The sequence below is a fragment of the Ooceraea biroi genome, chromosome 5, assembly GCF_003672135.1.
Source record: "Ooceraea biroi isolate clonal line C1 chromosome 5, Obir_v5.4, whole genome shotgun sequence".
In the NCBI taxonomy this organism is placed as follows: domain Eukaryota; kingdom Metazoa; phylum Arthropoda; class Insecta; order Hymenoptera; family Formicidae; genus Ooceraea; species Ooceraea biroi.
The window spans coordinates 1,303,921-1,320,654 of record NC_039510.1 but is presented as its reverse complement, the minus strand read 5'-3'; the positions used below and the strand labels follow the sequence as shown (position 1 = coordinate 1,320,654).

The 16,734-nt window shown below is 45.1% G+C and overlaps 1 protein-coding gene across 1 annotated transcript in view; it reads left to right on the top strand.

The window, feature by feature from the left end:
• Nucleotides 1-16,570, top strand: part of LOC105287026 (N-alpha-acetyltransferase 15, NatA auxiliary subunit) — a 39,179-nt gene extending 22,609 nt beyond the window's left edge. Inside the window, exons 9-11 of the mRNA XM_011352403.3 lie at nt 11,499-11,692; nt 11,865-11,973; nt 12,103-16,570. Coding sequence (XP_011350705.1) covers nt 11,499-11,692; nt 11,865-11,973; nt 12,103-12,611 — 812 coding nt within the window. The 3' untranslated portion in view covers nt 12,612-16,570. The remainder of the gene's footprint in view (nt 1-11,498; nt 11,693-11,864; nt 11,974-12,102) is intronic.
• The last annotated feature ends 164 nt before the right edge of the window (nt 16,571-16,734 follow it).

The following is a 16,734-nucleotide window of genomic DNA, read 5'->3' as shown; positions in this document are numbered from 1 at the left end:
CTGCTCGATACTCGCGATATCGACGCTTCTGGCTTTCATCGTCATCATTTATTTATTCGATAGTTCAAGTTTAGTCGAGTCACATTCGAATTTATGACAAAACTCTTCAAAACGAGCGAGGTCGATGGCAAACGAGGACATTTTCGGAAGGATAATCGGAGCATTGGATGTAAAAAGCTCTTATTCGTGATTCTTGTTCGTCAGATTAAAGCGAGATTCAATTCAAAAAAGATTACATGGTTGATACGGTTCACCGAGTACTTGGCACATTATAGCGTGATATTTCGTTGTTGTATCGCCGTAATAAAATCCTACAGAACAAAGTGGTGAACAGCTTTGTTGCTATAAGGTCGCGGGTCATTAGCCTTCATCAAAACTGAGAAACACATGGGAGCACGAGCTGCTAGGTGGAGAATCATAGATACGATCTTCCCATTGTTCCTGCCGACCTTAGCTCGCGCTTATTAACACGTGAGATTGACGGGAACGGTCTCGCCGATGCACAATCTCGTTAAATTAACTGCGCCTTCTATAACGGCGCGCCGTGTTGCACTTATCGCGATGTGATATCGACCCCGCGATCTTGAATTTTAGATCGAAAGCGAGAGAACGCGCGCGCGCGTTGGAAAGTGCCGACGAAAATCGCGAGGGAAAATCGCTACAAGTATTTTCTTGTGCCGTGCGGTTCCTGGGAACCAGGTTGAGACGTGATACTTGAAGACGTGACAGTGAAATTTTCGCTTTCAGCCTTCCATTCTTTATGTTTGCTTCCCACATCGCTCCTGACACCGGGCGCTCTTAAATTGACGCGATTGTTGCTCCTAATGAACGTTAATTAATCTTGTCTTAGCTTTCGATTGAAATCAGTGAGTCGATTTGTCGCTCACGTTCGATCTGGATTAATCCCGCGGAAGGTTGTACAAGACGCATGGCATACGCATAAATATAATCAATACGCAACTAAATGTTATACAACTGAACGTTATACAAGCGCAATTACATACTATAACAGCATATAATGCTGGATGATTTTTCGACTTCCGTATTTCGGAATTACTCGCTCCTACAGGTATGTGATAAATTTAATGAAGGAAACGCCACTTATTTTAAGTTACATCGAGATTATATATCACGCTTGTTAAGATTATATATCTTTTCCGTTTTTGCGGGTTATCGAGTTTGCGGAATCGCAATCGAAATCGCGATCGAACGTGTTCCGTTTCGAGCTTAGAGGAGTGTTGCATTTTGTCACGAGTTCGGTTCGTTTCGCTCAGCCTGTCGCCCTGGCGCTCTCAACCACGCTCAAAACGCAAACAACGGGGCCCATATTCTTTTGTCGGGCGTGTACGAGCCATTGTTCGCGATCGTGCGCACTTACGTTTTCCCGTGATTTTACGCAGAAAGTGAGAAGGCAGTTTCTCGCGCGCGTGAATTTAACGAGCACCGCTGGGAAGTAGGTCGAATTGGTTAATTTCAAGATCACGGCGAAAAGGTTGCTCCTCGCGACCATGCTTGGTGTTATGGCCTTTAACCGGGGCTTTTTATGTCTCCCCCATTGCTCATCTAGGACGCAGTAGAAACTGCGGAACATGTGGAATATGAGCATGCACTTTGTATTCTTCTTTTTCATACAGAAAGATTTCTTGCAACAAGAACAAGAGTCATTTCCGAAGACGGTAACCCTTAATTTAATCACGCCTTGATTGGCGTCCGGCCTTCTTGCGAAGGCGACTCGAGGCAAGTACGTCGAATCACTTAAGCGTTCTAAATGAATAGATAGATCTCGTCACGCCCTCAGTTATTACGTTTCGACGCACAATGACGGCCTGTTAATCGGCTTCAGTAATGAGTTTGCGACTTGCCGGTTATCAATTAGACTGATTCATTTACTTCACCGGAAGGCGCCAAACGTTACTGGCGTTCTATTATTGTCGCGATTGGCACATGATCGGCGGGATGCATCCGCTGCATCACATCCGTGCACCACATCTCGTTCGTTACGAGAACCACATGTGTCGCTTGTAAATTTCTCGGGCAAGCAGCGTCTAACGCGAAGTGCGTTTAAAGAAATCCAAAATTCTCGGTAATCGTGGCAGAAAACATGCTGACTGCGTAACTGGTTGGCCACCGATTTGCAGTTGGCATAACGCGCGATATCTGTAACGTGTTTTTGCACATAACTGATTTTTGCGAGCGTTTCCTTTGCATGTTACATGTTTACTTTGCGTGAGCGAAATCTAGCGCGACATTGCATTGCATTTCTAAAGGATTGATTGATGATCGCAGTTGGCGATGACGCTCGTCATCGTTCGCGATTTTTCCACGATTCGTTCTGCTCACAACGGAAATCGGAAATCCGTGCCGACTATCAGGCTCGCTTTTAGAATTCACGTCGTTCCATTTCTTGCCTCACATTAGCGAGCAGTTAATACGCTCGCATGTAGGTCAGCTCTTCATTTCTGTGAGATTTTATAAATCCGATAAATTCGCCAGGTAATTCTCCGTTGCTGCCGGTATGACGCTGTTGCTGAAAATAAATCGTAAACTGCAAAATTCAAAGAGGGAGAGAATATTCTGTTCAAGAGAGAAACGTTTCGAAAACAAGTATGCACCTTCGGAATATTTTTTCGTCAATATCTAGAAAGTATTTCAAGGAGACTAACAAATATATTGATTAATAGATTTTACTATTCTTGTCGTATTTATGACTGTGTGGGCATTGAAAGGATCGCTGCGACTCCGACAGTTCCCCATACATGGAAGCAGAGATTTCTGATTTCTCGAACGAGATTTCGACATTTCGGATTTCGTGCAAAAATTCTGGAGCTGTCCCGCCGTCGTTAGCGCCGTGACTTTCCTGCGCTCGCGATTTTCCCTTTCGCTCGTGGAATTAGAAATTCGAGTGGAAGATGGCCCGTTTCTGTTCCGCTGTTCATTACGGATTCCAGTCGTCGCATCGTCAGTATTTTTACACGCGACGCAACGGCTTTCCGCGGGGGAACAGCACCATCGAGCGAAAGTGTCATCGCCGTCGAGGCGCGCTGCACGTTCATCGCTTTCCCCGTGATTTCCTGTGGAATCGGTCCTATTCATTTAACTCTCATATTTTTCTCATATAGTCGGATATTCGCGCGTTCACGTGTCCGCGAGGGAAGATATTATCTCCGCATTCGACGCGCACGTCCGAGAGAAACGCACTTCTTCATGGTACGTATCCTGAGTAGCACACGGCATTTTATCCTTCTCGATCGTTACGGAAATGATCGATTTATTTCTGTAAATCGTATTAGCAGCGTGTCTCCGGTGGGCTGGTTAATCACTGAGACCACTGTCTTCATTAATATTAATGTCATTAATATTATACTTCGCTGATCACCGGTTAACATTTTCATGGGAACGTTGCGGGTGGAATTTATTCCGCGTAATGTTGCAAAAATGCAGCATCCGGAATAAGAACCGTTGCGCTAACCGCAACATACGGAGATAAAAAAAACCCCGTTAGCTGAGAAAATTGATTCATCATCGACGTTCCAGCACCGCGACGAATTCTCGATGGGGTAACGGCTCGACGAGAATTCTTGTCTGCGAAGGTGATAAATGTTATTCTTACGTGTATCGGTGGCGCCATTGTGCAGAGGTTGTAACAACGGTGTCTCATAAATTTTCATTAGTTCGCCTGATTTTCAAGCGTACGTCACTCATATTTTTTGCTTCAACATGTTAATCATCGTAACAACTGCATACCGGAAGCCGTCCTCATAAAGCAATAGCGAGTTCACTTGATCGATGCACACTCAATGCTGATCTCGCAAATATTCGAAATACTTTCTTCGTTTTTTTATCCATGTCAACGATTCAGATTTCACCGCGTACTTTAAATCGTTTTGTGATCCTGGTATCGGGTATCCCTCTCTCTGTCTTCAATCTCATGCACGACAGCGAAATTGAATATTTTTTTCATTGTACCATCTGGCGGATGATTCGCCATCATTAGCTCGGCTCATGCCGTTTCGTAATACTCATTCGCTCGGCGTTTTTGTCGCTGACAAACAGGAAACAGCGCGCGTGCAACACGTGCCGAGGTAACACCTTGAAGGAAATGCACACTGTGTTCGCATTTAGCGGTCGATACTCGTATCGCGTTTCCACACTGTGCACGGTAATATCCTCGACATTTCTCCCGCGAATTCCCTCCAGCGAAATACGCTTTTAAGAACGTTACGTAGCCCGTAGCGAAGCGCAGATCTCGCATCGAGAACCTGGCCTGGTAATGGACATCCGGAGAAGTACACTCCACCGAGACATTAATCTAATTTACTGCGCTAAGTACCATGAAGCAGCATTTTAAGTCGCAATTTTCTCTCGCGTTGTTGAGTCACCGTGGCCATCACTCCACTGCCATCAAAGATCAACAATCAAGATTTCGGCCTATTCCGGAGGTGGGACCCCGCAGTCGCTCACGGATTTCTAAAGACGAGTTCAATCCTAGGATGTACCATACAATAAAAACCAACGAGTGACGTACGCGATGTCGTCCAAAGAAACGACAAGTCGTGAGATGAATTTTAACGAGAGGAAGACGCCTGGTCCCGTCACCGTGAACCCGGATTCGGTCTCGAAACACGGTCTTTTTGGTACCAAGCGACTTGGTAGCGGGATCGAGGCGAATACTTTTCGTCTGGGGCCGCGTTGGCGAACTCCTCTTGTCTTGGGAAGTTAGCATTACGGCTCGCAATCGTATAGTTCGAAGCCACGGTGGTGTAAGGCCTTTCTAGTCGTCGATACGATACACGAGACGGGTGTAATGAGTGTAACACACACGCCGGCGATTTGCGGCGGTCAGGTCCCTTTCTTATTTCTCCCGCGAGCCACGCCTAAGCCCGCAGAACATTTCGCGTGGCATACCCTTCACCGCACGTAGAGCACAGCCGCCTGTGTACCAATCGACCGACCAAACAGCCACACACGCTCCACAACGGGAAACGTGGGCGAGGTACTTCGGCGATCGACGTATCTCGGCCGCGATCGATGGTATCGCGCTGGTTCAGGCGCGATTTCAGCAGCAATTTCAGCGCTCTTTTCGGTTCGAAGTTGTTGGCTTGAGAGCACCAATCTGCTCGCGTCACGCGGATAACACGGAAAGTCCACCGGAAGCGAAATCGCGCTGTACGAAATGAAGAGTATGAATAACAATCAGGTGGTTTCGCGGGATTTGCATAATGCGGTATCGCTTTTTATTGATGCTTCGGTATTCGGGAGAATCAACAGCGCTCATGCAGCCGTGATGCGACGTACTGAAAAAGTGAGGACTCAATTCGCGCGACTGCAAGATTTTCCAGATGAACAAGCAACGCGGTTTCCAGAGCGGAGTCTCTTGCTCCAGAAAGACGATTGGTTTTTTACTTAATTTCCAGTTTTCACCTGCACGCACTCATGATAGCTCGATTCTCTTCAAAAGCGTATAAATAAAGTATAAATAAAATTAATGTTTAGAATATCTCGGAGATACGTTGGCTGAAAATCTGCAAAGGCGTCTAGAACGCGACCAAGAGTGAGTCACTGATTCTTATTTAAGCAAAGTGTCTTCGTGGAAACGTAAACTCGCGCGACAGCGTTATAAATAAATAAGTGTTTACTTTCATAAATCATCGACGCTCGTTTCATTGCAAAACTGGTATTTTTTGTATGCATAATCAATATTTTTGGGCGATGCAAGTGGCGCTAAATGTCAAAGAATATACTTCGACCAAAGTCATCGGTCGAGAATCGACTGCATTCAGCTCGCAATTTTCGCGGCACGGATAAGCGGCTGCATAGTCCGTATTTATTCCACGACCCGCTGATCTCAGCGCACAGGATATTGCGACAATGATCTCCCCATTTATCACGCGTAGTAAATGTTGCGTCTGTACATATATATATGTATATACGTATACGAGCACGACATGGCACTGCGTCGTGTGATTTCCGAAAGAGTCCAGTGTCTGCTTCCGAAAAATCTATTCCCGTCTTCGTCCCCGATTGAGAAACACGTCGCAACGGAACGAAGTGACGCCAAAACAGAAGGGAATCGTGGATCACCGTGAGTCACGATACTCGATCTGAAAATAATTGGATATAGAACGAGCGAATGGACGGTAGAACAGCCGACAAACCGTAGAACATTCGATGCTGCTGGCGCGCGTAAGGAAATTGTTCCCGGTACCGCGCCCTTCTCAATTAACGTCATACTGATCTTGGGAATAATTTAATTGCGGCATCGTTTAATATACTATGTAACGGACGATCGACGTAAACATCGGAATTTATGGTCTGCAATTTCTCCATTCGATTGCGAGTTCCATTACTGAACAAATATCGCGCTTTTACTTAGCATTTCTATATTTCTATCTCCGGCTCGCTGAAGGTGCTTCGCAAGAACTTTTAATGCACGTTTAGATCGCAAGATCGGCTGAAAGTAGCTCGACCACATGATACGTAAATTCAGGGTCGCACCGTGAAATAAATCACGCCACGATGAAGTGAAGTGAAGCGAATTGGAGAAACTCTTTTAAGCTTTTCGGTACTTCTACATGCAGAAACAATTTTATATAAGATATTTCAGTAAACATTTTCGAGGAATTTATTCTTCCGGCTCCTCCGAGTAATTTTTAGATTACAAATGTTTCCGCGATTCGCGCGGCCTTCTGGAGAATTTGCAAATGGAATTTCTCGAGAAGCTAACAGGAAACGAATGAGTTTGTCTGCCGAGATGAAGAACGCATTCGATCGTTATCTTACAGCGTCTTACGTAATCAGTATCATAAATGCGACTTGGCAATATAATTGCCGCTAATCGGACTTTTTGATATAAAAGAGTAAGAAGTCCCTGTATTCAACAGCTCGATTGAATCGACATTGGCGACGCGTACTGTCTACAGTTTTCTTCGTTCATCAAGGTGACGTAAGGATCGTTAATGAGAGTGCGCGACCGACAATCATCGGCGGAATCAAAGCGCTTTGTCGAGCTGGCACAGCCGCTTTTCTTCAGATCTAATATAGACGTTCCTCTGTGCCACAAAAGTTGCTGAGCCGCTCTGTCATCGAGCATCGTTCACCGTGCACAGATCGACTATCTCGCCAAGGCAAAATCACTGCAACGGCGTTTATAATGATGCCCTTTTTCTTGCCGCTACTGCGCTATTATCGTACGTTATTCCCAACATAAACATAATTATACATTATTCGCAAAGTATTTGCGTAACTGCAAATAGATTTTTATTACATAAAAAGATTGTGTTGAAAACAAGATTGCGCGTCGGCAATTAACTCATCGTCACGTTATCGTCATGTTATCGTAACTGCTGTGACCGAAGGTCACGTAATTAATCGTGGAACTGTCTAATTCATCGCATCTCTTTCGGTCCGCTAACGGGATTAATTGCGCTCGATGGAGAAAATTGCAACGTTCGCGATAATTAATCGGCCGATAATTATTCCCCTCGTGCACGGCACGATCATCGTGCCGGTATCGGAAGAATGATAATCCGCCGAGCGATTAAACGGCGGCATTTTCGCGTGTGGTCTTCTCTTCGTGGTATCAATTAAAACACGGAACTCCAATGCGTATAATTCTGGTGCAGCAATAAATTAACGTGTTTTTCACGTCACAGCATCGTGAAAACAGTTTTTTCGACGCACTCATTGAATCTTTATTCGCTTGGTTTCTTTGTGGAGATCTTGTCGATCCAGACCAATGTAATGTGTGATTTCGCACGTTCTTGAACTTCCGCTTCGGCGATTGTATCGCCATAAATGTACCGAATAAAAAGATATCAATAAAAATCAAATTTGTGAATTTATAGAAAGGAATAAGAGTCGACTTCGATATATCCCCATTTAGCGTACTCGCATACATATACATATGCATATCTTAGCGTATTTTATTGTTGCCAGATTTAGCGTACTTTATTGCTCATCGACACGCTGTATCCTCAGCAATCCTTCTTTGTCCCGCAGCATTATGCAACAGGACGGAATTAATGAGATTAACGACAGCAATTATTCCCCAACGCAATTTCCTCGTCGGATTGCACGTTTGCCATCACCTTAAATGAATCATTCTGATTCAATGACGTCGTCAGAGGTACGTCGCGAGAGGAAGGTCTCCTCCGCGAGATTACAGGGGGAGAACTCGCTTCGCGAAAAACTGGTATCGCCGCGAGTTTCCCGCGCAATTAAAGAACTAGGTGTCATTTGCGCTCGCTTCTCCTTCTTCTTCCGCATCCGATGCATTCTGATGACGGTGCGGCGTCCTTTTTCCATGCGCCGTCCTTGCCGGCCGCCCCCGTCATCCATTTCTGGCCGCTACCCTTACGTAACCGTAATTATCTCACGCGGTGGATCTGTGGATGCGTTGCAGTTGCATCTCTCGTGGCACGCGACCTCGACTCGGCTTGCGTTCCTGCCGAGATACCAAGCTGACACGACATCTTCGCCCACGCGAGAGATGATAATGACTGTGCATCGTTACGATCGTAAAAAAAAACAGGCGATATTTTTGCGCTCGGCTTTTCGCACAAAGAAGCCCATTCTGCGTGATAAAGAACCTGCGCCGTTATTCACACGCGGGTATTCCGGACGAATCCAACAGGATCCATTCGTCATGAAACCGTGACAGGATACAAGCCAAGTTGCACCGCATCGGGAAGCCCGCGGGGCGTTACGTAAATCGTTTCGTGGGTGTCATAGAGAAATCGTCGATGCTCGCAAACGCGTTATTACGCGCGCTTAAGATTAAAGGTTTCTCGAGTTAATATAATATCTCAAGGACCGCGCAATTAATATGCGGTCTCTTTTGAATCTCGTTTCTGCTCGATGAGAGACTCTGATCTCTTTCAACAGCCGCTATTCAAAGTGGACTCTTCAATTTATGAGCCTGGGCTCGTGTATGATATCGACTATTTTTTTCGCGGAGCTAAAGATCGCGCCGAGGAAAAGTGATTTCTCAAGTTCCGCGACTTAATAAGTTTCGCGAAAAATCGCGGCAAGCCGCAGGCGACTCGGTATGCCATCCCCCTTATTATTCCGACTATTTCTCTCGCCTGCGAGCCACGTGAGCGCGATTATTGGCGACACAGTGAATGCATTGCCCACGTGGATTGTGTCCCAGCGATCGCGTGGGAGCACAGATCACTCGAAGGTAGATAATGGTGCATAGCTGAGGGCGCGGTCCGATCGAGGAAATGATTTAATTTAGCGCAACGTGGAATGCCCGTCCCTATCAAAAAGACCGACCGTTATTACACGAGGTCGTGTATAAATCAGCGGTTTTTCAGCCGCGAGGAAGGATCGCGCCGCTGAATCGACGCCGGCGTCGCGCTTTCTATCGCGCGACGCGGAATTACGGAATAAGACTCGTTATTCGCGCGTAATTACCGAGTAAGTTCGCCGGGGCACGACTATTGTGCATTAGCACAATAAAACTTTTGCATACACCTAATTTGCAACGACTCCACGCGCGTGATATCGAGATTCGAGGGTTTTGCGGGATGATCCCGATGATCGCGGATCGAGTGCGAACGATCGCTGAAGAACGCACGCATCTTTGCAGAGGGATGCAATTTGCATCAGAAACTTGACGCGCTGGTACCGCCTGTTGCTCTACATTCCTGAACACGCGCGCAAGTGCCGCGCGCGAGCGTAAGGTCCTCCTTCGTCCACGGATGAAAAATCTCATGTCGGACCGTGCGATTTCCTCATCAATTAATAATGAAGCTTTTCGCGATGCTGTTGGTCTGCCGGTTTGTGATCATTCTATCGGGTGAACATCAACTGATCCCTCCCTGGCCACCTCGATATGCTTCGACAAGTTTATTAACTCTATTGAACTTGTGTGTTACATACGTTATTAAGCTGGGACAGAATGATGTTGCGTATATCATTCTGTCTATATCGGAAAGATCAATGAGTTGAATGATACCGCTTTACGTCACGTCAATTGTCCGGATGATATCATGAAGCTCGCGTGCAACGATAATAAGCATTTGAATCCGAGATCGCATGAATCGTGCTGATCACCATGTGTGATTCCGGCACCGAAATAACGCGTAAATAATTCTTACGTAAGGTAGAACCAAGGTGGAATCGCCTTTCGAAGAATCGAGTGAATCCTCTCGGCGGTAACGCCTACGCCGCTCGCGGATTTACGGAGCATGGCAACAGTTCTCTACCGCGTTCTAATAATCGCATCGACCGGCATTATTACATAATGGGAAAGCGTTCGTGATTTTTCGCGGCTTAATATCGAATTAATACGGTGCTAATTAATGCGCTGATGCCTGCTAGGCGTGCTGAACGTTGAAGCATTAGCGCAACAATTGAAACTGCTTGCCCCAGTTTTCCGCGTAGCGATCATTGATCACCCGGTTTCTTTAAGCAATTGATCGATAAGGGCTGAGAATATCGAGAAATAATTTCAATTATAATCTTTTTATCTTGGAAATTGGAGACGTATCCTCAATTTTTCCAAGAGAGCAATAAAATACAGATAACATATATTATTTATTCTTGTCACATTTATATGCAATGCTTTAAAATAATCCTCTCAGAAACATAGAAAATTGATAGAAATCATGCATGCTCTCCCATTTGTCATGGTTCTACTAATACAGTTTGCGGATTCTGTGTCGTGTCTTGCAGTTCAACGGAAGAGTGACCCAGACTTCTTTGCGTGTCTTAGATTACCACCCGCCTCAGTCAATTACTGGCAAGAAGCTGATATGCGCATTATGATCCCTCGTATCCCCGGTATTACCGTTTTTCGCGGAACGCTTCAGATATTTACGGTATCCCGAAGCGATTACGAAGCCTGGCGCACGGTTCCTTTCTACTTTTGCTACCGTCCCACGGTACCCGCCGGGCATGCACGTGACTAACGGGCACGCGAGGCACGTGCACGCATGCCAGACCTACTAAGCGAGACCGTCAGTAGGTCTGGCCACGACCGAAGGCGAGGAAAAGTGGGAAAAAGACTGCGAAACCGGCCGTATGGGACCGCGTGTTTTATCTGCCCGGTTAGTGGAATACCGTGGCAACCTTGGCAAGTACGTCAGCAAAGTCCCGCCACCGAGGGTATCCACGGCGATATTTGTAAAAGCGGCGGAAACTAGTGTCGAAACTGGTCTCCCGGTTCGCGCCGAGAAAACGGGGGGAGGGGCAGAACTTGCGTAACCGTGAAGAAAAAAATTCAAAAGGATACTAGCCTCGCGCAGCTCGCGCGCTAATTGAGTAATCACGCGTTGGATCACGAAGGAGAGATCATTGTTGTACGCGTAAAGCACTTTCGTTCAAATCGTGAGTTATGATGTAACTGGGTCGGTAGACAGGACCGACTTTACGTCTTGCGGAGTTCTCGAGTAGGCTTCGATCATGAGATTTCCGAGCGTGTGTACGTACTGATGAAGCTTGTTGGCGAGTTAACGCTACTAAATGATTCCCTTTCTTGTGCTGTGTTACAGAGAATTTGGCACCGTCCGAATTGAAGAAATTGAGGAATAAACAGAGGAAGCAGCGCAGAAAGGCCGAATTGGAGCGACAACAGGCCGCGCAAGCTCAAGAGAAGCGGGAGCAACACAATAAATCCCGACAGCAGAACGACCCTGATCTCGAGCAGCCCACATTAGATGAATTAATTCCGGAAAAACTGGAAAGGGTCAGTACGAATTTATCTATATAGAATAAGTCTTCCATTTTTTTTAACCGTCAGATTGATCGTTCTTGCGTCTTATTAAAACATCGACATGATTATAATTTTTTTAATATACCAATGCAGCTGTGAAAAGTGCATTATACATCCCAAAACATTTATTGAATGCATTTTTTAGGTCGAAGATCCGCTGGAACAAGCAATAAAGTTCCTGCAACCCCTGCAGGATCTGGCGTCGGACAGAATAGAAACGCATCTCATGGCTTTCGAAATCTACATTCGCAAAGGTATGAAAGAATTGAAAGAATTATGCCCAACTGCACGCACGTCAATAATCGAATTATGATGAACGAAAATCATTTCGCAACGAATGGTTCGCGGTGTGGAACATGTCTAATTCGGTTTTCCCTTTCTAGGTCGTACCCTCCTTATGCTGCGTTCGATAAAACGCGCTCACAGACTAGACGCGAACGATCCGGACCTGCACACGTGTCTGGTGCGCTTTCTGCTGCATACCGGCAAGTCGCCGTTGGAAGGCGCGGTGGGCGAGGTAGTGAAACGGCAGACCGCCGACATCTTTTCCAGTACTAAGGCTGCCACACTGAATACCGAGTACTTGAAGAAGAACCGCAACTCGCTGCCGCATCTACTGCAGGGCGCGCGGATGTTGTACGTCCTAGATCCGTCCGCGCAAACGAAAGCGCTATCTCTCGTGACATCCATCGACGGGCTCGAGGGCGTGACGTTGCAGAACTGCACGAAGGTGCTCGAGGCGTTGCGCAACGGTGACTTCGGACCCTGCGACGACACGATAGCCGATTACATGGCGAGGTGCCACGTGCGGTTCCCATTCGCCACCGCGTTTCGGCCGCCCGAGCCGAAGGCCAACAATCATCAGGAGAAAGAGAACTCGATCAAGAACTGATCCAGGCACGCGCTATTACAGCGTCACTGAGCAGCGATCGTTATAAGTAGTTAGACGAGTCAATGGTGAACCGGGGGTGGTGCGGCGCATTCTACACCGATCTACACGATCTGTTAAAATCATGTTTATCAGTTGTCGCGGTTAAGAGAAAAAAAAGGAGAGAAAGAGAGAGAGGGGGGAGAGCGAGGAACGACATAATCGGCGGGATTAATCGATTGATCGAGTATAAAGCATGCGTCACGCACGAACTGGCTCCTCGAATTACTTTGTAGTGTGAACAGTGTGTTTGAGACAGTGCTCGGAGAAACAATTCTAATAAATTATATAATATGACGGGGAGGGAAGGGAGGGAGGGAGGGGGGGAAGGGACGTGGGTGGACCGCGCTCTCTCTGCGCCGGACGACTCACAATTTTACGAGGAAGCATGGGGCAGGGGAAGGGGGAGAGATAGAAGAGGATGACATATTAGCTAAATACTAGTTAACAATCGAGATCGATCAATTTGACACGTTCCACTTTAATTGTGGACGGCTTTAAAAACACGAGAGGAAGGGACGACGGGAATCGTGGTGAGCGATGATGGAAAACGACGAGGGAGTGCGGACCGTTCTGTGTGTACTGGACGTGCAGTGTTGTATAAAATAAAACGTGCGAGACTAACGTATTATTGGTACAAAAAAAAAGACACAAAAGACTTGTATACTATACATACATAACGATACGAGCGAGCGCGCGCGCGTGCGCTCCGCTAATGCGAATGTTTCTACTCGATGTGTTAAGGTGTACAATTTCCAGCGATGCCTACGTAATACTCTACTGTGTAGAGGCCCGCAAAAAAAACAAAAAGAAAAAAACGCTAGATGATCATCAGGAACACCGAGTTACCCGTATTACCCGTGCATGTCCGTCGCCGCGTCCGGATGGACTCCGTTCCCGCATCGTCTTGTCTAACTTTTTCTGGTTCGCCTCACCCGTGAACTGTTGATTCGAGTGAATAAAAAATGATGATCTAACGCTTCGCCTCTTCTTAGATACATACAGACACAGACACACACACACACACACACATTTTATTCCTGCGTTTGTCCAGGGTAATGATCTGCGTTTGGATTGGAGCCCTGGTATCCCACTGAGAGCAATCATTACGGGGAGGGAGGGTAGTAGTGTCCGTTCTCGCAAAAATTCTCTACGAAAGTTACTATAGGGATGATGATGATGATGATAAACTGCGTATTGTGTGCGCAAACTACCAAAGTATATCATAAAGCCGAAAACCCGTTATAGTGTTGATAGCGAAGTATCATCGTGCGTCATGGTATCATACATACGATCGAAAGATCGTACATCGATCGTGGGGGGGAAGGGAGGGGAGGGGCGGGGAATTTTTCAAGCAACGCTAAAGATTCAAAGCCTACCGGTACAAGTCAAGGGATATTACAATTTACCTCGTTTAATTCCGGGAGTAATGCTACATATTTATAGGTCTTCAGTTTCTGCCGTAAACAGGAAAAGAAGAAGAAGAAGCAGCAGCAGCACGAAAAACCATTTTCGATACGAAGTAACATAGAGATACTACCGAGCTATTATTAATAATGTTTGTACATATTTCAAGTACTATAACAAATAAGTGTATATGTCTTTACAACTTTCTTTCGATGAGAGCGACGAGCGAGCTTTCGCCGCCGATCGATATCTGCTGAATGTTAATCACCTACTCAAACACGTCATAACAGTTATCATAAATATATAGTAGGTATCTACGTTTCATTGTATTAATTATAATGTATATTTACCTCTTTAATCTCGACCGTAAAGTAAACAAAATCTCATACCGGCTACTATTGCAGACAGTGAGCAATCGATGGAGAATGGTCTAACGAGATAAGAAAGATATACAGAAGACAAAAGGAACAAAGCTCGCGGTCAATCTTTAAAGACAATTAAATTGATTTTCTAGCTCTTCCCTTCCGTAAAGCGTCGAAAACACTTCCTCGGGACTAGAGAACTTTTATTGCCAGACCGATGAGAAATTTAGTGTCGCCGTCTCCGATGCTAGCGGTGAAATTCTAGAGATCAATAGAGGAGGAACAAGTACAAGAGTGACAAGTTGCTTGAATCGATCTTTACAAATTTGTAATGAACTTAATTAAATTATTGATACTCCATCGGAAGCAATTGGGCTCCATGAGCGTGCGTCAATCACGAAGACTATAATATATTTCTTAATTCCTTCCTTTCTATTTTTTTTTGTTTTTCATTTAGAGAGATCTCACGAAAGTACTGATACAAGAGTGCCGTTGCTCCAATCTGTATCGAAGGTTGTTACCTCGATCGAAAGACTTCCGTTTCGCGCATAGACGAATATCAAAAGATAAAAAAATAGATTAACGCGAATCGCATTTAACTTCGCCGAGAGCTGAGTCTGAGAGATTCGCTTTTCAATTCCTAATACCGTAATAATAAATAAATACCGCACGACAAGTTAGCCTGGGTTTATCCCGTAGATCATACCTTTTCTTCCATTTTCGGATTATCGTTGGATTCATCACACAGAATCGGGCTAATTTCGAGCGTCATCTGAGATCGTTACAGAACGCTCATCATTTTATATTGTCATCTCATATTGTAGTACGTATCCTGAGGCTCTATAATTATATCTATAATTATATTCATCGATAGTTTGCTCGTAAACGATATTTCAAGCATCATCATGAAGATCCGAGAAAATGTTGATACGTACGATGCGTTTTGTGCCTCGGTGCACTGGTCTCGATCTCTGTCGAATTTCTGTGTGATGAATCGAGACTCCGTAATGTATTCATCATGTTCATCGTCTCCGATTTTCCTCACATTATACTCACGAGCGAGGAAACGAGTGGAATGACATTTTAATCGAACGAATTCGAACATGTATAGTATGTACATAAAACACATGCGCATGCCACACACACACACGTACACGTACACGTGCATATTAATCGTGCATATATGTATATCGAACATCTTTATGTTTAATCGTTTCCTTTAATTATATTATATCACACCACCAGAAATATATCATGTAAAACTGATCTACTTTGCTCCGCTTCAACTCGAGGAGAGAAATAAACATTGTTACATATTTCTATCATGCCATAAGTATTGTGTCACCGTTCACGTTTGTACAGCAAGTAAAAAGTTCCGCATAGGAAGTGAGCTCTCGTGTCATATACTTAATTCTACTTTAGTCTATCGTACACCGCGGTCGCTTCCACACTTCCTGTACATTAAGTTTTATTTATTTGCCGCACTCTGCATGGCCGAGGAGGTGGAATTTACGGAAAATCTGTAAAGAGATCGACGGAGGAGCAGGTTCACTTCGCCTGCGTTTGTACCTACTCTCTCAATTAAATTTTCTATAATTGTAAATATCAGTGTTCGCTCTTTGGACCATATAAGCATGGACCGCCAGGCTGTATATCCCAGCAAAATGAGGCGAAAAGTGTTGCCAGGTATAAAGGCCATTCTACAGTGGCAGTAAGTAGTAAAAAGTAGGAAGTAAAATAGTAGAAATTGACCAGTCACAGTCGATTTCTTTTTTCACACTCGACTTTGAGTAGTCAATTTCTACTATTTTACTTCCTACTTCTTACTGCCACTGTAGAATGGTCTTAACGGGTTTTGATCAGTCACAATCCACGCGAAAATCAAATTAGCTAACTCTTTACTAAATTCTGTTACATTATTTCCTCGGTGTTTGAGTTTTATTTATATAGTGCGCATTGGCGTCCGAAGGGGAGAGGGAGGGGGGCAAGACTGGTCCATACTTATATAGTCTAAGGTTCGCTCTTTCGAGGGAATTTCGATATCCAGTACGATAAGTTGTATTTTCACGTGATTACTTGGTGATTAACATTACTTGAAAACGTTCAATCTATCAAGTGTCAAATGAAGGAATAAATAAATGAATAGAAACGGAATTATATCTTGTTACATGTGTGTGTGTGTGTGCGTGTATGGGATATGTGGATGGATGTGGGTGGGTAGGTGGATGGGTGTGTGTATGTATGTGCGTGCGTGCGTAAGCGTGTGCGTGTGTATGTGTGTATGTTTGTTACCATGACATTTTTCTGCAGCATAGAAA